A 23,441-nucleotide genomic window follows, 5' to 3' on the forward strand; every position below is an offset into this window, starting at 1 on the left:
TTCTTGCTAGTATCACATAAAATATGTGCCCATGATGACTACAATTTAACACTATGAAAATAGGGAAAGGATTACATACATAAGAGTGTCCACTTCACCACCCTCGTATAATACACAAAGCCACAAAACCATCGCTGTCGGCTCAAATACAACTCTTCCAGCCAACAGATTCAACAACAAACCAGGGATCTGAACTCTTGGAGAGGGAACAAAACACTCTATGCAAGTGTCTCTACGGTGAGACGGGCAAAACAAAAACTTGACCAACACAAGCTACTGAACAATTAAGCACAGAGAAACAGAACATGGCACAAAGCGAAGGCCACATACAAGGTAGCTGATACCAGCATAAAAACTGACAGGCCCAGCCTATAGCTGCCAACAGGTAAACATCTGGCTCAGTGGTTCTGCAATAAAATGCCTGATGCGTGCTGTCCACGACAGTTGCCACATTACTCTGCTGCAAGACTCACACCAGCTTGTCTGCATTAATACCAATATCTGCTGGTTGACAGTTGGAGTGCTGACGCCAAAGTTTTCAGACAGTCTGTGTAACCAGTTATGCTGGCCACTGATGCGGTACATAAAGGGATTGTGTAAACCCTTCAGCATCAATTACAGCCTGAAGATGGCGCACTGAAGCACCGAAACTCATACCTACAAAATAAATAAAATCATAAATATGGCTGTAGGTGTTTCATTTTCTCACAATAGTAAATGGCTGTCATTCCCAAAGACCTCCCGTCAAAAGGATGGGCATACAATGTTGATAGTGCTCCCCCTTCAAGACTTCTAGATTATTAGAGAAGTTTTCTTGCTAAATTGGTTTTGCATGTTCCTCAGCAACCAGCAGACCACACCCTCCTCCCATTTGTGTACCAAAACGGAGTTCTGGCAGATCATATTTGCTTCTTACACCACTCCTCAACAGTTAAGCCCCTTCCAGATCAGATTGATTACAACTTTCTACCAAGCACAGACCAATTTTGAAAAAAGAATTCTGAGATGATCAACTATCCAAGGGGGAAATTACTCTAACCTTCCTGTAAAATATTAAAACTGAACATAATAATTTATAGAATGTCGATAATGCCTTAACTATGTGAGAAAAATTATGGTAGTGTATAAAAAATTAGGAATGGCAGCCACTCTGCTGTAGTTGATTGATGTGTAGCGCATGTGAGTGTTGTATGTGTGAAATGTGCACATAGGCCATTATTCACAAATAAGAGCAGTTGTTCAAAAGCCAGTTAAGTCTCTCTGCTGTTAGGAGGATGTTTTTGCTGCATACAATGATTAGCAATATGTGACTGTTTGCCATTCATCATATGTATTTATTAAATCAAATTACATAATTTTTTTAAATAATTGAATAGAAATATAGACAGTACCTGAGCGCTAAATCACGTTTTCTGTGAAATACATTACACTGCATTTCACTCCATATTTAGTTTTGTTACACAAAACAAAGTTTCGTCACATATTGCATATGTGCACAAAATTAACATTGCTTCTATTTACCTTTGTGTTATCAGTGCTTTCCCTCAAGTTCTTCATAATGCCTCCAGTTTCTGATTTATAGCCACAGACACCAGGGTAGACACCTCGTACCATTGCCAAATGAGATCTTGATTCGCCCATGTTTTCACGGCCTTGCATTTCACAATAAACCACCCCTGCATCTTCCCCTTCTTCTGTGATGTGGTGAACTTCAGTGATGAATCCGGAGTCCTGAAAAACAAAGGAAATGTTATTCACCAATTCACGTGCTTTATTTATAATTATATTAATTAAGCTATTGCATATCAAGCAACTACTGTATATTCTACATTTACTGAGCTCTAACAACACTTCACACTTCAACTTACTGTAAAAATGTAGGCTGACATTACTGTGAGCATTATTCCTAACATTATGTGGGTATTTGCAAGCCAAGGAGCCAGAGATTGTGCTTCAACTTTTTTTCAATTTTGTTTTTAGTTACCAAAATTTTAAATTTTCTGTCCTATGCCTATGGACAACTACTTAAGTACTTCAACAACGGAATAAAATACCACTCTGAACTTCAAACAAGACTGTAAAGATAGTTTGGAAGCCATTTCCATGTGATTTTTCTTATTCACTGGTATGATAAAATAGCAAAATGTTAAGAATGCTCCTAGAAAACTACAAATACATGTCAGGTATGGAAAAGCAGCAGACATCAAATCTAAGCATCTTCTTAACAGATTATAATTTGGGGTCCCTATAACAAGTTAACGCTTCCATACTACTAGAAACATTAGTGCCTACTCTGCCATTCTCCAATAACATGATGTTAAATTGCTTGGTTATTGAAAGATTCACATGAAAAATAAAAAGTAGGTCCTTCTTATCAGTGAAAAAAAAAAAAAAAATTACAACATAGAAATCAGCCTTCATAACATTCTGGTTGGAACACCCATTTAAGATAACCACTCATGATATACACTCCTGGAAATGGAAAAAAGAACACATTGACACCGGTGTGTCAGACCCACCATACTTGCTCCGGACACTGCGAGAGGGCTGTACAAGCAATGCTCACACGCACGGCACAGCGGACACACCAGGAACCGCGGTGTTGGCCGTCGAATGGCGCTAGCTGCGCAGCATTTGTGCACCGCCGCCGTCAGTGTCAGCCAGTTTGCCGTGGCTTACGGAGCTCCATCGCAGTCTTTAATACTGGTAGCATGCCGCGACAGCGTGGACGTGAACCGTATGTGCAGTTGACGGACTTTGAGCGAGGGCGTATAGTGGGCATGCGGGAGGCCGGGTGGACGTACCGCCGAATTGCTAAACACGTGGGGCGTGAGGTCTCCACAGTACATCGATGTTGTCGCCAGTGGTCGGCGGAAGGTGCACGTGCCCGTCGACCTGGGACCGGACCGCAGCAACGCACGGATGCACGCCAAGACCGTAGGATCCTACGCAGTGCCGTAGGGGACCACACCGCCACTTCCCAGCAAATTAGGGACACTGTTGCTCCTGGGGTATCGGCGAGGACCATTCGCAACCGTCTCCATGAAGCTGGGCTACGGTCCCGCACACCGTTAGGCCGTCTTCCGCTCACGCCCCAACACCGTGCAGCCCGCCTCCAGTGGTGTCGCGACAGGCGTGAATGGAGGGACGAATGGAGACGTGTCGTCTTCAGCGATAAGAGTCGCTTCTGCCTTGGTGCCAATGATGGTCGTATGCGTGTTTGGCGCCGTGCAGGTGAGCGCCACAATCAGGACTGCATACGACCGAGGCACATAGGGCCAACACCCGGCATCATGGTGTGGGGAGCGATCTCCTACACTGGCCGTACACCACTGGTGATCGTCGAGGGGACACTGAATAGTGCACGGTACATCCAAACCATCATCGAACCCATCGTTCTACCATTCCTAGACCGGCAAGGGAACTTGCTGTTCCAACAGGACAATGCACGTCCGCATGTATCCCGTGGCACCCAACGTGCTCTAGAAGGTGTAAGTCAACTACCCTGGCCAGCAAGATCTCCGGATCTGTCCCCCATTGAGCATGTTTGGGACTGGATGAAGCATCGTCTCACGCGGTCTGCACGTCCAGCACGAACGCTGGTCCAACTGAGGCGCCAGGTGGAAATGGCATGGCAAGCCGTTCCACAGGACTACATCCAGCATCTCTACGATCGTCTCCATGGGAGAATAGCAGCCTGCATTGCTGCGAAAGGTGGATATACACTGTACTAGTGCCGACATTGTGCATGCTCTGTTGCCTGTGTCTATGTGCCTGTGGTTCTGTCAGTGTGATCATGTGATGTATCTGACCCCAGGAATGTGTCAATAAAGTTTCCCCTTCCTGGGACAATGAATTCACGGTGTTCTTATTTCAATTTCCAGGAGTGTAATTGACGCATTAAGTGGTAGACAGTCACAGAACTTAAAATTTGGAACATGTGCCTTAGCTTTTCTCTGATTTCTGGGACTCATACAGTATCAGTCAGGTCACAGCACAGGACAATGCACCTGTACTTATTAGCTCGGCATCAAAAGGACATTGTCTGAAAGCTAAACTATTAATTTTGTATATGGTTTTTGTACCTTTCTCTGCTCAGTGGTTCACGCAAACTATCAGTGGTTACTATTTCCACTGCTTATGACCTAGAAGTGGTTAGGGTGTATACGTGGACAAGGAAAAACAATTCCTGGATTATTCCCAGATATCCCAATTAAAAAATATACTTTTTCCAGGGAGAAAATACACTTTTTCCGTGCTAGGTGACAGTAGGTTTTCCATAGATTTTTCCTTTCGAACTGTAAAACGTATCAATCCTTTGAATGGTTTACATTTTATACACTGGCTTAGAACCCCCAGAAGAAGGGGAAAAAAAATAGGGGAGAGAAGTTTTGGAAAGACTTTTGATTAAAAAAAAAGGAGAGAAGTTTTGGAAAGATCTTTGATGTGCAGCAACATATACGCTGCATATTTTCGTATTACGGAAGTATAAATTCGAATGCCACCAAACACAGCACGTTAGTTTCCGGAGCGATTGGGATTGCGATGTCCTTTTGCAAGCCAGTCATATCTCTTGCCACGTTATCTCGCCAGCCGATGACAGCAGATATTCAGAGCATTGGACACGTGTTATAGTCGGCCAATAGCCAGATCACTGTTATGTAGTGCGAACACACAAAGAGGAAAAGTTAATGGTTTACATAAATATATATAGTATAGCTACAAAAAAGCTTAGCTTTCACATACACTACTGGTCTCTAAGATTAATAAGCAACAAGAGAAGCTAAGCTTTCACATGTAATATTGATCTTTTTTCCGTGTGTTGTACTTTAAGATACATCACACAAATGTGCCAGTAAATTTAAAATAATGACACAAATGTCTGGTCTTCTGGGCTCGAAATCTTGTAAGTGGCAGGTCCTCAAAGTGTTCAGTTTTAAATGTAATTTAAGAAATTCATCCCACTTACTCACACGTAACATATTTATCTTGCGTAAAAAGAAATTTACTTGGAAAGTAACGCTTTTCGAACAGTTCGATTTAGTAGATGCCAGAGAGCGCCAGAAAACAGGCATTATTGTACGTGCACAGCTACAGTGGTTTAGAAAGCCCTCATGGCCGTACGTATAAAGCACAAAGAAAGCTTACATTACGTCATAAAAGAAACAGGACATCAGAGGATACTCCAAGAACATCGGGATTTCGTAAACCATACTGAGATGCATAATTCAGCTTGAAGTACACATTGGTTTTTTCCAGATTCACACTGAAGTAGGTCCCGTCTGATACTAAGCTTTTCAGTGTAGTCTTGGGGATGTAAATTTTTTTGGAGTACCAGTAGTGTACTATCTCATATTTGATTCTTTATTATGGCATAATGCCATACATGGCAGAAGATGAAAACGTGCACTTGAAATTCAGCGAACAGTTGGAACAAAACACTTTGTTTCAAATAAATTGATTGCCTCAGTGGAAAGATTAATAAAGCCAAATTTCTTTAGCAAACTGACAAAAATAATTTCATTGTTCTGCAAGGCGCTTAATGCTTGACTGCTAATATTTAGGAATTAAAATCGGAAAACTGAACCTAATAATATAATTTTGCCCTCTGTAATTATGTGAATGTATAATAATTCACTTGATAGCTCCCGGCCGCAGTAATCCGTTTTGTTTTCATTTGATGTGGGAGCTGTAAACAAAGAGGAAACAGCGGAGTCACTTAACGCAAACAGGAGTCGGACAGATACTAACCCCTTCCCCACTACAACTCGGACAACACCACAGGTGCGCGAATCTGGCACCTATGGCGCGCGAGAAAAATTTTACTCATTAGCATCTGGCTGCTTGCTGCTACTGCTTATACAGCTAACAGCCACACTTCAAGTAGCGGGAAGCAGAAGAAGGTACTGCTCATACGCAAGTCAACTGCGCATGCGCATGAGCCCGCTGGCAACTGGTCAAATGAACCTAATGTAAACGGTTGTGACATTACGCTCATAGAAAGCAGTTTATTGTTATGAAGTATTACATAGTCTTCGCCCTATGGCTGTTTGCAGATGCTTGTGCATGCACAGTGTTTTATAGTTGTAAGTGGCACATTTTCTTTGCCACTAAAGTTTTTTTTGTCTCGTTTATATTTTATTGCTGCCGTATCATTCTCCAGTAGCAGGATACAGTAACATTCTTTGCTAGAGAATCAATTCTTACCAGTCAAAACTACAAAAATTTAACTGAAAGCTAAAACAATGAAAAATTCCCGGAATTCCGAAAAATTTCCGGGTTATTCTCAGCTTTCTGTCGAATGAAACAATTCCCAGGTTTTTCCCGGATTTCCCGGTTGTCCCGGGTAGACATGTTCTGCTCTACAAAAACATTTTGACAATCAACTATCTTTAAGAAACAACTTTGCAAGTCAGAAAATTACTTTTTTGATAGCATATTTCAACAATACTTCTTTTTGGAAATTAATTTATCTCTTTTGGATCAACACCATCTCATAACACTACAGAGGGTACCATGCATGGTGCAAGGTTGAAGTTATTTATCTGTTATGTTCTGAGCTCAATGTGAGTTCTCACAAAATACAAATGGAATTTGTGATATCCGTGTTTTCCTTGTCATGAGTGTATATGAAGTTTGGTTCTGTGCCCTTTCTACAGTGTTGTGTTTGGATTTCATGTTGTTTCATAATTTCAGCTTGTCAACTATGGTTTTTGTTGTAGGGCTTAATTTAAAAAATAATTGTTATCTGTCATCTGCATCTGTTGCCTTAGCATTTATCTTCCTCATAATGCATTTTTGTAACTGAAAATGAAAATCAATGCAATTGTGAGGAAAAATCATCAATCAAAGGTACTAAAAGGGTTAAAGCAAGACTGTATCAAATCCCAGAAATTATCAATAAAGAAAGTTAACTAACTGTCTCTAAAAAAAGCATGAAAACAGTTTAATGGATTTGAACTGAATGACTAGTTCTTTAAGCCAGATCTCTCACAGTGGCTTGAAAATTGAGATTTTTCCACCACACTATACCTAGTTATTAAACAGAAAACAGTAATTAAGCTGGCTGAGAATTGATTACAAAGTGTTTACAAAAATTGAGGATTGAAGAAGTACGTGCTTTAGTTTTCATCTAAATAAAATACAGCCATTAGTTTCCAGGCCTACAAAAAAGAGACATTACCAAAGAATAAGGGTTTTTTAAAGAAATTGTGCTTTTCTCATAAAATTTACCTCACAAACACTTTATAAAATAGTGCTATACACATTATTATCAAAGTTAACACAGAAAATTAATAACTTAAAAGTATCTGTTGGTTACTCAGCAAAATCTGTACAATATTTTTGTAGAGAAAATTACATTTTTAATTTTATTCAAATTATAGGGGTTAATGGGTGTCACTTTCCCTTTTCTATAGAGCCCAAATTTCACACAACTCATTTTTCTGTGCTACAGAAAAAACCTGGCAAGTAGCTCAAAGGAAAAGAATACAACTCAGATAACAAGTGTCACCGTAGTCTGTCTCATCTCTTAAAACTCCCAATTAAGAATAAAGTTACTGTGTATTGCCCTAAAGCCTCAAGTAGATGTAGCATTTCTTAATTTTTGAAAATCATTTAACTCAGTACCACACCTACGCTTATTATCAAAAGTATAATCATACGGGGTATCAAGTAAAATTTGTGACTCGATTGAGGACTTTTTGCTAGGGACAATGCAGGAAATTTTCTTGGACAGGGAATCACCAACAGATATATAAGTAACTTTGGGTGTGGCCCAGGAAAATGTGATGGGACCCTTGCTGTTCATGTCGTACATTAATGACCTTGCGGACAACATTAGTGGTAATCTCAGACTATTTGTAAATGATGCAGTTATCTATATTTACTACTGTCTGAAAGAAGCTGTATAAATGTTCAGTCAGATCTTGATAAGATTTCAAAGTGATATGAAAAACACAACTTGCTTTAAGTGATCACAAAAGTAAAACTGTACACTTCACAAAACAGAAAAGCATAGTATCATATGACTATAATATCAATGAATTGCAGTTGGAATTGGTTAACTTATACAAGTACCTGTGTGTAACACTAGGCAGGGATATGAAATGAAATGAGCACATAGGTTCAGTTGTGGGTAAAGCAGGTGGTAGAGTTCGGTTTATTGATAGAATAGTGGGGAAGCACAGACTACAATGGAGATTGCTTACAAATCACTCCAGTCACCCATCCTACATTATTGCTGTAGTGTGTGGGACCTGTAACAAATAGGACTAAAAGGGGGGACAGAACATATACGGACAAGGGCAGCACAAATGGTCAGAGGTTTCTTTGATCTATGGGTGAGTGTGACAGATACTGAAGGAACTGGAGTGTCAGGCTATTGAAGATAGATGTAAACTATCTCAACAAAATCTACTGATGAAGTTTTAGGAAACAGCTTTAAATGATGACTCTAGAAGTATACAACAACACCCACACATCTCTGCAGTTGCGTTATCAAGGACAAGCTCAGCTTAATTACAGCACACACAGAGGCATTTAAACAATCATTCTTCCCATGCTCAATACATGGATGGTTGGTTGGTTTAAAAGAGGGAGGGAGGGAGGGAGGGAGGGATCAAACTGCTTGGTCATCGGTCCCTCGTTCCAATTAAAATTATTCCACAATGGTCGGAGTAAAATAATCGAGACATACAAAACACAGCTGGAAGAAAGGAGTAAACCACAAGAATGACAGAAGGGCAACAAACACTAAAATGGACAAAATCGGTCAAGAAAACCACAGAGAGAAGCAAGAAACATGCAGAAGAAATCAAAACAAGAGAGCAAATCACCATGGGTAGCTGACCATGAGAATAAAAGCGAGAAGCCAGCCACTCTGCAACACATTAAAACCTCCACCCTAAAAGCATTAGGGTGGAGGACACAGAGGGAGAAAGGACATACGCTAAAACTTAGAGTGAATGATAAAACCCATCCTCACGAATAAAACGTAAAATTAAAGCTGCTGTTGAGGCATTGCTGCCCAACACCAAAGGTAGGGTGCTGGGAAAGTTGAAAGTCTGCTGCAGAGCAGCTAAAAGTGGGTAGAGTCCATCAAGGAGTGGACGACCAACATTTTTGAGTCACAGCGACACCGAGGTGGGTCCTCGTGACTGAGGAGATAACCATGCATAAGACACGTTTGGCCAATGAGGAGCCGGCAGAGGACAACTTATTCCCTGTGAAAGGACCGCATGGAAGACTTCCACACATTCATATTCTCCTTAATGACACGTAGTTTTTTGTGCATACTGTTATGCCATTCCGTCTCCCAAAGCTGAAAAACCTTGCGGCGTAAGACCGAACGCAGGTAAGTCTCTGAGATGCCCATCTCCCGAAGCGGTTTCAATGTAGCCTGTTTGGCCAGCCTGTCAGCAAGTTCGTTGCCTGGGATTCCGATGCACCACTGAACAACAGGACCGTTCCAGGACATCGATGGGCTCTTGAATAGACAATACTCAAGGATGGCGAGGGTAGCACTGGTTGATAGCTCGTAGGCTGCTCAAGGAGTCAGTACACAGGAGAAATGACTCGCCACAGCATGAGCGGACGTGCTCAAGAACACTAGATATGGCCGCCAGCTCTGCAGTCAAAACACTGCAGTCATCTGGCAAGGAGTGCTGTTCAATATGTCATCAATGAACATACGCAAAGCCTACGTGACCATGAGCCATCGAGCCGTCAGTGTAAACCACTTTATGGCCCTGGTACATATCGAGAATCGAGAGGAAGTGATAGTGGAGAGCCGCAGGGTTAACGGGGTACTTAGGGCCATGCGAAAGGTCCAGAAGAATCTGCGACCTAGGTCTACACCATGGAGGTGTATGTGAATGATGGTCCTGAAGGAGAGGTGGTAACGGGAAGGACTCCAGTTCAGACAGAAGGGACCGGACGGGAACCACAATCGTTTGCCCTGACCTGGGCCACTGATGCGGGAGATGAACAGCCTTGACTGGGAAAAGGAGACAGTAATTTGGATGCGCAGAACTACAAACGTGTGCAACATAACTGGCGAGCAGCTGTGCACGCCTAACCTTCAATAGAAGGACTCCGGCCTTCACCAGGAGACTGGTCACCGGACTAATTCTAAAAGCTCCTGTCACTAGGCAAACGCCACAGTGGTGCACTGTGTCGAGTAAACGCAACGCTGAGGGCACCGCCGAACCGTAAACTAGACTCCCATAATCAAGACGGGATTGAACAAGGACTCTGTAGATCTGCAGCACAGCAGCATAGGCGATCTGCACCTCAGCTGATGTTGCTCAGGCAGCGCAGCAGAGGGCATCGAAGTGCTGTCAGCATTTCCGCTTAAGCTGATGAAGGTGAGGTAGCTAAGTCAATCAGGCGTTGAAAACCAGTCCTAAGAATCGATATGTCTCCACTACAGTGAGTGGACTGTTATTACGGTAAAGTCTGGTTCTGGATGAACAGTGCGACGCCGACAGAAATGCACGACACACAACTTCACAGCTGAAAACTGGAAGCCATGGGCTAAAGCCCATGACTGCTTCTTGTGAATGGCTTCCTGTAGGTGCTCTCAGCAACACCAGTACTGGAGGAGCAGTGCAAAAGTCACCCACATACAGAGAATGTGAGACCGACAGTCCTACAGCTGCTGCTAGACGATTAACAACCACCAAAAAGAGACACACTCAATACGGAGCCCTGCGGAATGCCATTCTCCTGAATACAGAGGGAACTATGGGACACACCGACTTGGACACTGACAGTACAGAGCGACAGGGATTTTTTGATAAAAATTGGGACCGGGCCCTGGGGAACCCACTCATACAATGTGGCAAGGATATGATGTTGCCAGGTCATGTCGTATGCTTTACGTATGTCCAAAAAGACAGCAACCAGATATTGGTGTCTGGAAAAGGCTGTTCGGATGGCAGACTCGAGGGATGCAAGGTTATCAGTGGTAGAGCGACCCTGGCAGAAGCCACCCTTACATGGACCCAGTAGGCCAAGTGACTCCAGGACACAACCAAACCACTGACACACCATATGTTCCAGCAGCTTCCAAAGAAAGTTGGCGAGACTGATGGGCCGTTAGCTATCCACATCAAGTGAGTTTTGACTGGGTTTGAGCACTAGAATGATGGTGCTCTCCTGCCATTGCGATGGAAAGATGCCATTGTACCAGATTCAGTTAAAGATGATGAGGAGATGTCGCATGTATTCAGATGACAGATGTTTAATCATTTGACTGTGGATCCGATCCGGCCCACGAGCTGTGTCGGGGTAATGTGCAAAGGCGCTGAGGAACTCCCACTCTGTAAATGGGGCATTATAAGGTTCACTGTGGCGTAAAATGAATGAGAGGACTTTCCTTTCCATCTGCCATTTGAGGGCGCAAAAGGTGGCGGCGGAGGGAGGGGGGTTTGTTCTCCATCGCATAGGCTCGAGCATAATGCTCGGCAATTGCATTTGTGCTGGCAGGTAACATGCCGTTGATGTTAATGCCAGGGACACCTGTTGGGGTCTGGTACCCAAAAAGACGTCAGATCTTCATCCAGACTTCGGAAGGTGATATACGGCACCCTATGGTCGACACATATCCCTCCCAACAGTCTTGTTTCCACCGCTTTACAAGCTGGCGAGCGCGGGCATGGAGCTGCTTAAAGGCCTTAGGTGCTCTAGGGAAGGGTGCCACTTATGTCGCTGTAGAGCTCGCCGACGCTCTTTAATTGCCCTTGTGACTTCCAGGGACCACCAAGGAACTGTCTTTCGCCGAGAGCACCGTAAAGAAAGAGGGATCGCGTTTTCCGCAGCAGAAACGATTGTTGTAGTGACCTGCTCAACAACAACATCGATAGCACCACGTGGGGGAAATTCAGCAGTGACAGCAGAGGTGAAGGCTTCCCAGTCTGCCTCGTTTAAAGCCCATCTGGGTAGGCGTCCATGGGCATGATGCCAGGGGAGTGACAGGAAGATGGGGAAGTGGTCACTACCACACTGGTCGTCATGTGTTCTCCAGTGGATAGATGGGAGAAGGCCACGACAGGAAACAGAGATATCGAAGGCCAAATATGTGCCATGTGCCACATTGAAATGTGTCCGGGCAGCCATATTTAGGAGGCAGAAGTCGAGTTGTGACAGTAAATTTTCAACCTCCCTTCCTCGACCAGTAAGCATGGCACCATCCCACAAGGGCATTAAAATCTCCTAAAAGTAAGAAAGGTTTAGGGAGTTGATCAACCAGTGTAGCCAATAGGTTCAGGGGTACTGCACCATTTGGAGAAGATATACACTGCAGACAGTTATTTCCTGTGTTGTCCTTATCCTGACAGCCACAGCTTCAAGAGGGGTTTGCAGGGGCACAGGTTCATTACATACTGAGTTCAGGACAGATGCATACCATACCTGACACAATATTGTAGTTGCTACGGTTCGTGTAGTATCCCTTATAGCTGTGGAGGGCAGGGGTCCACATTGCCGGGAACCAGGTTTCCTGGAGTGTAATGCAGAAAGCAGGTGTAAAGCTTAACATTTGCCATACCTCAAGCAGGTGGTGGGAAAAACTGCCGCAATTACACTGGAGGATTACTTGATCGTGAGACTAGGAAGGCATGAAACACTCAATGAGGCAGTCTATGCCTCAGGGTCACCTGCTGCCACCAGATGAGTACCTGTGCGATCAACATCCATTGTGTCTGAGGGCCCAGCAAGATCTAAGTCCTCAGCGGATGCCAGAATCTCCACCTCATCCTCAGACACAGAGCTTGTAGGTAGAGGTGGTGTGAGTGTGGGTGCCACCACAGTGCATTGGTTCCTGAGGGTCTTTTTCTTTTTAGGTTTCTCTCGCTGCTTCTTAGGTTTGTCCGGCTGGGAGGGCTTCACTGATTCAGTCTCAGGGACTGAGGAGGACCTGACCCTACAACCAGCTACCTGTGGTTGCTTCAGCCACTGGCGGGTGTCAGCTTTGCCACTGGTAGGAACCTGGAAAGGTAGTGACCCAAGGGATTCGTTCCTAGAAGACTTACACTTCTCCAGCTGAGAAATGAGGACTGACATTCTGGATGGTAGGGGGGTGGGGGTTGGTTGGTTTGGGGGATTAAAGGGACCAGACTGCAACGGTCATCGGTCCCTTGTTCCAAAACTTAAAAACTACCACACAGAGTAAAAAATCGGATAATAGAGACAACAGACAACACAGGACAAGAAAAATCAGACAAAGAACAGACATAACAAATTAAAAACACACAGAGTGTGGCAGTGGTTGGCCGACCATAGAATAAAAAAGGAAAAGCCAACCACCGAGAACACATTAAAAACTCAGTTTAAAACTGTAGGCCAAAGGCCAGAATCAACACAAAACAATAAAATAAAACAAACACTCATATTAAATGATAAAAACCCCCTGCCCAAATAAAACGTAAAACTAAGCCAGCCATAGTAGGGTCATCAGTTAAATGGGCAGGGAGCGTATCAGGCATCGCAAATGTCCGCCTGACCACAGCTAAAAGGGGGCAGGCCAACAAAATGTGGGCCACTGTCAAAGCCGCCCCGCAGCGACACAGAGGAGGGTCCTCCCGACGCAGTAAGTAACTGTGTGTCAGCCGGGAGTGGCCAATGCGGAGCCGACAAAGGACGACTGAGTCCCTGCGGTTGGCTCGCATGGATGACCGCCACACAGTCGTCGTCTCCTTAATGGCACGGAGTTTATTGGGCGTGATCCAATCGCGCCATTCAGCGTCCCAAAGAGCAAAAACTTTTCGGCGGAGGACCGCTCGCAAATCAATCTCTGGGAGGCCAACATCCAGAGATGGTTGCCTGGTGGCCTCTTGCGCCAGGCGGTCAACATGTTCATTGCCCGGGATACCGACATGACCGGGAGTCCACACAAAGACCACAGAGCAGCCGCAATGGGCAAGAGTATGCAGGGACTCCTGGATAGCCATCACCAGACGAGAATGAGGGAAATACTGGTCGAGAGCTCATAAACCGCTCAGGGAATCGCTACAGATCACGAAGGACTCACCTAAGCAGGAGCGGATATACTCTAGGGCTCGAAAGATGGCGACCAGCTCAGCAGTGTAAACGCTGCAGCCAGCCGGCAAGGAACGTTGTTCGGAATGGTCCCCTAGAGTTAGCGCATAACCGATGCGACCAGCAACCATCGAACCGTCAGTGTAAACAACGTCAGAGCCCTGATACGTGGCCAGGATGGAATAAAAGCGGCGGTGGAAGGCCTCTGGAGGGACAGTCCTTCGGGCCCTGTGCCAAGTCGAGCCGAAGGCAAGGGCGAGGAACACACCATGGGGGTGTATGCAAAGTGGCCCAAAAATGAGGTGGAACAGTGAAAACCCTAAGCCCAGACAGAAGCTCTTTGACACGGACCGCGATCATACAACCTGACTGGGGCCGACGTTCTGGCAGATGGACGACCGATCGCGGGAACAGGAGACTATAGTTTTGATGCCCGGGCAAGCTAAAAACATGGGCAGCATAAGTGGCCAGTAAATTTTGGCACCTGAACCGCAATGGAGGGACACCTGCCTCCGCAAGTATGCTGTCCACTGGGCTGGTCCGGAAAGCACTAGTGGCAAGGTGTATTCCGCTGTGTAGGATTGGGTCCAGTACCCGCAGCGCAGATGGGGATGCTGAGCCATAAGCCAGGCTCCCATAATCCACACGAGACTGAATTAACGCCTGGTAGAGCCGTAACAGGGTAGATCGGTCGGCACCCCAGCGGGTGTGGCTCAAGCATCTCAGAGCATTTAAATGCTGCCAACACACCTGTTTAAGCTGCCGAATATGAGGCAGCCAAGTCAGCCGGGCATCAAAAACTACACCCAAAAACCTGTGGGTCTCCACCACAGCAAGGAGTTCGTCGGCAAGATAAAGCCGCGGCTCAGGATGGATTGTTCGGCGCCGGCAGAAATGCATAACGCGGGTCTTGGCAGCCGAAAACTGAAAACCATGCGCTACAGCCCAAGACTGCGCCTTGCGGATAGCGCCCTGTAGCTGACGTTCAACAGCTGCAATGCCAGTAGAGCGGTAGTAAAGGCAGAAGTCGTCAGCATACAGGGAAGCAGAGACAGAATTTCCCACCGCTGCAGCGAGCCCGTTTATTGCGATTAAAAACAGGCAGACACTGAGGACAGATCCCTGTGGTACCCCGTTCTCCTGGACTCGGGAGGAACTATGGGAGGCCGCGATTTGCACGCGGAAGGTACGATACGACTGAAAATTTCGGATAAAGACTGGCAGAGGGCCCCGAAGACCCCATCAATGAAGCGTAGAAAGTATGTGATGACGCCATGTCGTATCGTACGCCTTCCGCATGTCGAAAAAGACAGCGACCAGGTGCCGACGGCGGGCAAAGGCAGTACGGATGGCTGACTCCAGACTGACCAGATTGTCGGTGGCGGAGCGGCCTTTACGGAACCCACCCTGAGACGGAGCCAGAAGGCCCCGAGACTCCAGTACCCAATTCAAGCGCCAGCTCACCATCCGTTCGAGAAGCTTGCAAAGAACGTTGGTGAGGCTAATGGGGCGGTAGCTGTCCACCTCCAAAGGGCTCTTGCCCGGTTTCAAAACGGGGATGACAATGCTTTCCCGCCATTGTGACGGAAACTCACCCTCGACCCAGAGACGGTTGTAAAGGTCGAGGAGGCATCGCTTGCAGTCCACTGAAAGGTGTTTCAGCATCTGACAGTGGATGCGATCTGGCCCAGGAGCGGTATCAGGGCAAGCGGCAAGGGCACTGTGAAATTCTCACTCACTGAATGGAGCATTGTAAGATTCAGAATGGTGGGTGCGAAAAGAAAGGCTCCGACGTTCCATCCGCTCTTTAATGGAGCGGAAGGCCAGGGGGTAATTGGAAGAAGCGGAACTCAGAGCAAAATGCTCTGCCAAGCGGTTGGCAATTTCGTCGGAGTCTGTACAAACTGCTCCATTCAGTGAGAGCGCAGGGATAGCCATAGAGGCATCGGATCTTGGCCCAGACCTGCAATGGAGAGACATGAAGGCCAATGGTGGACACATACCGCTCCCAGCACTCCTGCTTGCTTTGGCGGATAAGGTGGCGGGCCCGCGCACGAAAACGTTTGAAGGTAATGAGGTGTTCAATGCAGGGATGTCTCTTGTGACACTGGAGCGCCCGCCGGCGATCTTTAATCGCTTCAGCGATCTCAGGTGACCACCAAGGCACAGTCTGCCGCCGAGGGGACCCAGAAGAACTGGGAATGGAAGATTCGGCGGCAGTAACGATGCCGGTGGTGACCGATTGAACCACCGCATCAATGCCATCATTAGAGAGAGGCTCAATAGTGGCAATGGAGGAAAACAAGTTCCAGTCAGCCTTATTCATTGCCCACCCGCAAGGGCGCCCAGAAGACTGATGCTGTGGCAGTGACAGAAAGATCGGAAAGTGGTCACTACCACACAGGTCGTCATGCATTCTCCATTGGACAGATGGTAAGCGGCTAGGGCTGCAGATCAAAAGGTCAATGGCGGAGTACGTGCCATGCGCCACACTGAAGTGTGTGAAGGAACCATCATTTAACAGCGGAAGATCGAGCTGTGCCAATAAATGTTCAATGGTGGTGCCTCGACCTGTCGCCACTGACCCACCACACAGAGTGTTATGGGCGTTGAAGTCGCCCAGTAATAAGAAAAGTGGCGGCAACTGGTCTATCAGCGCAGCCAGGACATACTGCGCGACATCACCACCCGGTGGAAGGTAAAAACTGCAGACGGTAACAGCCTGTGGTGTCCACACCCGAACAGCGACAGCCTCTAAAGCTGTTTGTAGAGGGATAGACTCACTGTGAAGAGAGTTAAGGACATATATGCAGACGCCACCAGACACCCTTTCATAAGCTGCCCGGTTCTTATAATAACTCCGATTGCCACGGAGGGCGGGGGTTCGCATTGCTGGAAACCAAGTTTCCTGAAGAGCAATGCAGAAGAAAGGGTGAAGGCTGATAAGTTGTTGGAGCTCAGCTAGATGGTGGAAGAAACTGCTGCAGTTCCACTGGAGGATGGTATTGTCCATGTCTGAGAAAGACGTGACGGGACTGGGAAGGCAGATTACGCCTCTGGGTCACCTGCTGCCTCCAATGGAGCACCCATGCAAGTGCTATCCATTGCGTCTGAGGGACCGGCGAGATCGAGGTCCTCAGCAGACGCAAGAATCTCCACCGCATCCTCAGACGCAGAGCTTGTAGGTAGCAGTGGAGTAGGTGCCACTGCAGGTGCCTTGGTCTTAAGGGTCTTCAATGTCGTTTTCTCTCGCTGTTCCTTTGGTTGTCGTCGTTGAGAGGGCTTATTGGAGTCAGTCTCCGGGACCAAAGATGATCGCAAAGCTCGACGACCAGCGACCTGTGGCTTCTTCAGCCACTGGTTGGTGTCTCCTGTGCCGCTGGTAGGAACCTGGGAAGGGAGTGACCCAAGGGATCCCTTCCGAGCGAGAGAAGCCGAAGAAGACTTACGCTTCTCCAGCTTAGAAGTGGGGACTGGTGTCCCCGGTGGTTTAGTGGGTGCTGCTCCCGAGGTAGATGGTGTGGGAGCAACAGCGAGAGAAGGGGCCCCCATCGTCAAGGGGGCAGGTGAGGTCCTCTGACTCTGAGAGCTGACTTTTTGTGTTGCAGCTAAAGAAGCTGGAGCAGGAGTGACAGTTGAGGCATAAGATGCCATCATGTGCACGGGATGTAGCCGTTCAAATTTCCGCTTAGCCTCAGTGTAAGTCAGTCGGTCCACAGTCTTATATTCCATGATTTTGCGTTCTTTCTGTAAGATCCTGCAGTCTGGCGAGCAAGGTGAATGAGGCTCTCCACAGTTGACACAGATGGGAGGCGGAGCACAAGGAGTATCGGGATGAGATGGGCGTCTGCAATCTCGACATGTGAGGCTGGAAGTGCAGCGGAAAGACATATGGCCGAACTTCCAGCACTTAAAGCACCGCATCGGGGGAGGGATATAGGGCTTGACGTCACAACGGTAGACCATCACCTTGACCTTCTCCGGTAATGTATCCCCTTCGAAGGCCAAGATGAAGGCACCGGTAGCAACCTGATTGTCCCTCGGACCCCGATGAACGCGCCGGACAAAATTAACTCCTCTACGCTCTAAGTTGGCGTGCAGCTCGTCATCAGACTGCAAAAGTAGGTCCCTATGGAAAATAACACCCTGGACCATATTTAAACTCTTATGTGGTGTGATGGTAACGTTAACACCCCCCAACTTGTCACAAGCAAGTAACCTGAGTGACTGGGCGGAGGATGCCGCTTTTATCAAAACTGACCCAGAGCGCATTTTGGACAAGCCCTCCACCTCCCCAAACTTGTCCTCTCAATGCTCTACAAAGAACTGAGGCTTCACGGATACAAAGGATGCCCCATCAGCTTTGGTACAGACGAGATACCGGGGCGAATACGTGTCACTGTCATTCATTGCCTTTCGTTCCTACCATGGTGTGGCCAGGGATGGGAACGATTTGGGGTCATAAACGTTACCTTTAAAATGAGCCCTCGAATGCTTAGAGACTGCTGGTGGTTGGCCACTAGCAAGAGATGATGTGCCACGCTTCATTGCGTGTCATCCACCCTGATGCCACCTACTCCGACCAAGGGCCCTCCCCATGGGCGCCACCTAGCCACAGCAAGGGCCACCTAGCAGGATGGCCATTGCCGGGAGTCCTGATGCCCCAGGGAGATGGGCATCTACTCCTTGGCATACGTGGGGAGTAAACGGCGCAGGCATCAGTAGAGCGATCCCTGTGTTGTCAGGGGGCTACAACCAACAGGGTACATGGCAGCTCCACCACAACGGACTGGCTACCGTGCTGGATCTTAGGTGCAAAAATGTATGAGGTCGTCGTCGCAGCGAAAAGCAACACTGCCCAGTGCAGCGAGGAAATCGCACCCATGGACGTATCCTCGCCCAAGACATGGAAAACGAGCTGGACACCATTTCAACGACGAGAAAGCCGGCCAAAGGTCTCAATGCACGACAGATATAGTGCATCATGTAAGGCGCTCTTCCCCAACTGGCTCGCTCTTCGGAACAATTTAGAAAGATGGAGGTCAAACCCGAGAGGGGACCATCACATAAGGCCGAAACATTTGAGACTCCTTTTAGTCGCCTCTTATGACAGGCAGGAATACTGCGGGCCTATTCTAACCCCCGAACCCACAGGGGGTGGGGGTGGGGATGGGGGGGGGGGGAGGGGGGGAGGGGGTTATTGCTCCTGAAGTAGGTTGTGCAGGAGCAAAAGGGTTGGAAGTTCCCCCCCCCCCCCCTCCCCACCATCAAGGGGGCAGGTGGAGTCTGACGGCTCAGAGAGCAAACTGTACGCGTCGGAACGGAAGATGGTAGAACTGTTGTCGTAGCGGCAGCGTAGGTTGACGTCTTATGCACAGGATGTAGCCTCTCATTTTCTCTTAGCCTCAGTGTAGGTCAGTCAGTACAGGGTCTTGTATTCCATTATTTTTCTTTCTTTCTGGAGAATCCTGCAGTCTGGCGAGCAAGGCGAATGGTGCTCTCCACAGTTGACAGAGATGGGAGGCAGGGCACGGGGAGTATTGGGATGTGAAGGATGTCCACAATCCCAACAGGTGACACTGGAAGTACAGCGGGAAGATATACGGCCGAACTTACAGCACTTAAAGCACCGCATCGGGGAAGGGATATATGGCTTGACGTCACAGAGGTAGACCATCACCTTGACCTTCTGGGGTAACGTGTCACCCTTGAAGGCCGAGATGAAGGCACCAGTTATCCCTCGGACCCCAGCGACGCGCCGGACGAAATGAACACCTTGCCACTCTAAATCGGCACGCAGCTCATCTTCAGACTGCAAAAAAAGGTCCATGTGAAATATGATAGCCTGGACCATATTTAAGCTCTTATAGGGCATGATGGAAACAGAAACACCCCCCAGCTTGTCACAGGCGAGTAGTGCCCGTGACTGGGCAGAGGATGCTGTTTTGATCAAGACCGATCTTGATCGCATTTTGGACAAGCCCTCCACCTCCCCAAACTTGTCCTCTAAATGCTCCACAGAAAACTGAGGTTTCATTGATAAGAAAGATTCCCCATCAACTCTCGTACATATGAGGTATCCTTTTCCTGGCGTTCCTCCCATGGTGTGGCCAGGAGGGGGGAACGATTTGGGGTTGTATTTCTTAGTGCTGAAGTTACACCTTGACAGCTTAGAGGCTGCTGGTGTTTGACCACCAGCAAGAGATGACGTACTACGCTTCATGGCATGTCATCCACCCTAATGCCACCCACTCTGACCCACGGGCGCCACCAGCCGCAGCAAAGGCCACCTGGCAGGATGGCCATTGCCAGGAGTCCCAATGCCCCAGGGTGACGGGCATCTACTCCTTGGCATATGTGGAGAGTTAACGGCGCAGGCATCAGCAGAGCCATCCCTGTGTGGTCAGGGGGTTACAATCAACAGGGTACATGGCGGCCCCACCACAACGGACTGGCTACAGTGCTGAATATCAGGCGCAAATGAGCTAAGAAGTCCATTATCTTACACTGACAGTGACACAAATGCTGTGATACTCATGCATCTTTGTTGCACTGAGAAAGCCTCTATTGTTATAGCTGCGAACACTGGTCACAGGCATCTTTCAAAGAGTAAAAGAACTATTGTGTCCTCCTCACTAGATGAGAAAATAGCCTTAAATTTATTATTTTGTGGGTTAGGCACCTACAGCTCTAAGCTATTCAATGTTACCAATGCTGGTATATTTAACACAGACTGTACTTTATAGTTTGATTATCCTCACATTCAAACTTTCTACACTCTGTATTATGTTTTCATTTGGTTTAATTTTTATGTACTTACAGTTAAAGTAGGATACAAAATATGATCCAAATATATAGGCATCAATGTGAGAAACCCCTCACTGCCAGCTGTTGTCATCGTGTAGCATGTGTGATCTGTATCTGTAAAAAATATTAAAATATTCAGTACTTTTTGAATTGAATTTAATGTTGAGTAATACAAAGCCAAAAATAAATGAGGCAACATAAACATTTCATTATCCCAGTTAACAACAGTGAGTATCTCAATCTGTGCTTACAAACTGCCACCAACTGAAACCTGCTCTCATCCCAGTTTTTCAATGCTGAAAGGCAGAAGCCATATTAAAATGCTGATAAAGGTTCTGCTACAGAATGAAGTTCTTTCTATCTCATTTAATCAAAATTAATCAACTTCCATCATAAACTGTTAACAAAAATCAATGCTTTGTCACTGTTTGCCAGTTCATGAGTGATCTCTCCCAGAGATATTCCATTTCGTATTCTACGTCTACATCTACATGTATAATATGAGGTCAAATCTCTCTACGACTGAAGAATGATGAGAAGATGGTTTTAAAACAACAAGTGTGGTACATCAGACAGGTGTTGATGTTAACACTTGCAGCCTAGATCAACAATCTGTTTTATAATGTTCAGCTGCCGATCCTCTGGGAGGTGTGCACTTCACATTCATTTGCACTTCTTCAATTGCCAGAAAATGGCACTTTCTCGACTGCCTGAAAATTGCTCTTATGTCTCTAATAAAGTGACGGCTATCATCATACAAAAATAAAAAGACCTTCACTAATTATCAACATGATGCATACTGATCTGTAAAAGTCAAAGTGGTCATTGTTATCATAGGAAGAAACAATGATTCCTCACGATTATGTGTACTTCTCCAAAAACACAATTTCTGGGTGTGGAGTACTTTAACTGACACGACATTCAAATCACTGACAGCCTTTATTCTGGGCACGTATTCACAGCCTACTGAACATGATTCATGAAGGTAAGACAGTATCGCACACAATTACTAACTACTGTGTGATCAGGACAAGATTTATAGAGTAATCGACTGAGGGTAGAAGTGCACTTACAGCACACTGCGGCTTTTCCTCTGCATGCAACAAATGGTACCTGTTTTCAGGCTATGAGCGTCCTAAACACACCAACATACTACTTATACAACTCTGTTAAGTAGATTTGTTACATGTTCACTTTTACTATTGGAGTTGGCTCTTCTTATATATTTTGTTCAGCTGTTATACATTTCTTTATTTCTACTTTATTGTAAAAAGTTTGTTTAGCCTATTTTTCCTCCAATTGTTTACAGATCTGATGATGGTTGTGGAAAGCAAACATCATGCTTTAATTTTATAATGAAAAATGTGGTCTAGGCAGTAAATGATTTTTATATTAAAAAGTTTTTATTCAGTAACATCCCAAAACATACTGCCCTATTCCAGGAAATACAATGCAAGACATAAATAAGAAAACCACTAACCGATCTTATATCATTAATCACCAATCTCTCACTCTCCATGCTCGAAACAAAAGTAATCAAGTCATATCTTTCGCTGAAACAAATCATTGATTTTGGATACTCTCATTGACTACTGTGTACTATCACCTGATTGGTTACGAACAATAACAACAAACTGCCAGCAGCATCACACAACAAACAACCCATGGTATAATGGATACGCACTTCACGCATCACTTTTGAATGGAACAGACTCATCCAAAATGCATGCAACAGTTGGTACCTGTTTTCAGGCTACGAGAGTTCTAAACACACCAACATACTACTTAAAGTGCCCTCCGCCACACACCGTTGGGTGGTTTGCTGAGTATAAATGTAGATGTAGATGTACGTTTAATTACATCAATGTAGCACTTGTGGCATTATTTGAACCATAATTACAAATATGCCATAACTCACAATTAAAATTTGTAAGTTTCATGTGATAGCTAACAACTCTGAAAGCCTTTAATACAACCCTCATCAAGAATGACAATTATTAAACAATGCACTGCAATGAGATATTGTTACAGGACTAGAAAAGAACTTGTCGCTGAAAACCATACATCACACTGAAATAAAACTGTACACCTCATATATAAAAATGGTATTTACAAATACTGCACATAAATTATATAGAAAACTGAGGGTGAAAATTCTAAATTATGTGTAGCTACAAGCACACACTTCGTAATTACTACTCCTGCACTAAACAGCTCTAGTCTGCACATCTAAACACTTTCTTATGATGTCAGTACAACATTAACCATTATTTCATCATGTCATAAACAGCAATCTCATTAGCCTACTATGTTAACAAAAACTTACCAGATTACACTTGCTACAAGAAAGTTTAAGGTCTCCATTTCTTACCAGTCCATGCATTTGTTCCTGAAGCTAGACACCTATTTGCAAGTAAATCAAGTACACCTTTGTAGGGATAATTTTCACTTCCAAGAAAAATAAGGTGCTCCAGTGTGTGGGGAAGTCCATCATCATCATGTGCTTCAGTGGCTGCAAATGAATAGAAGTTAACATGTTAATTTCCAATGAATCAGTAAAAATAAAAGTAATAGTTGTCCCAGGAACCTGTTTT

General features: G+C 45.8%; 1 protein-coding gene across 2 annotated transcripts in view; it reads right to left on the bottom strand.

Annotated features, from left to right (window-relative positions):
• The window catches only part of LOC126479909 (uncharacterized protein C05D11.1-like), a 131,517-nt gene that overhangs the window by 93,801 nt on the left and 14,275 nt on the right, over window positions 1–23,441 (bottom strand). For both annotated transcript variants that reach the window (XM_050103824.1, XM_050103825.1), the window contains 3 exons: window positions 23,219–23,359; window positions 20,861–20,961; window positions 1,522–1,731 (listed from right to left, as the gene is read on the bottom strand). In XM_050103824.1, the coding sequence (XP_049959781.1) occupies window positions 1,522–1,731; window positions 20,861–20,961; window positions 23,219–23,359 (452 nt within the window). The remainder of the gene's footprint in view (window positions 1–1,521; window positions 1,732–20,860; window positions 20,962–23,218; window positions 23,360–23,441) is intronic.

Source organism: Schistocerca serialis, chromosome 1, assembly GCF_023864345.2.
Source record: "Schistocerca serialis cubense isolate TAMUIC-IGC-003099 chromosome 1, iqSchSeri2.2, whole genome shotgun sequence".
Classification (NCBI taxonomy): Eukaryota; Metazoa; Arthropoda; class Insecta; order Orthoptera; family Acrididae; genus Schistocerca; species Schistocerca serialis.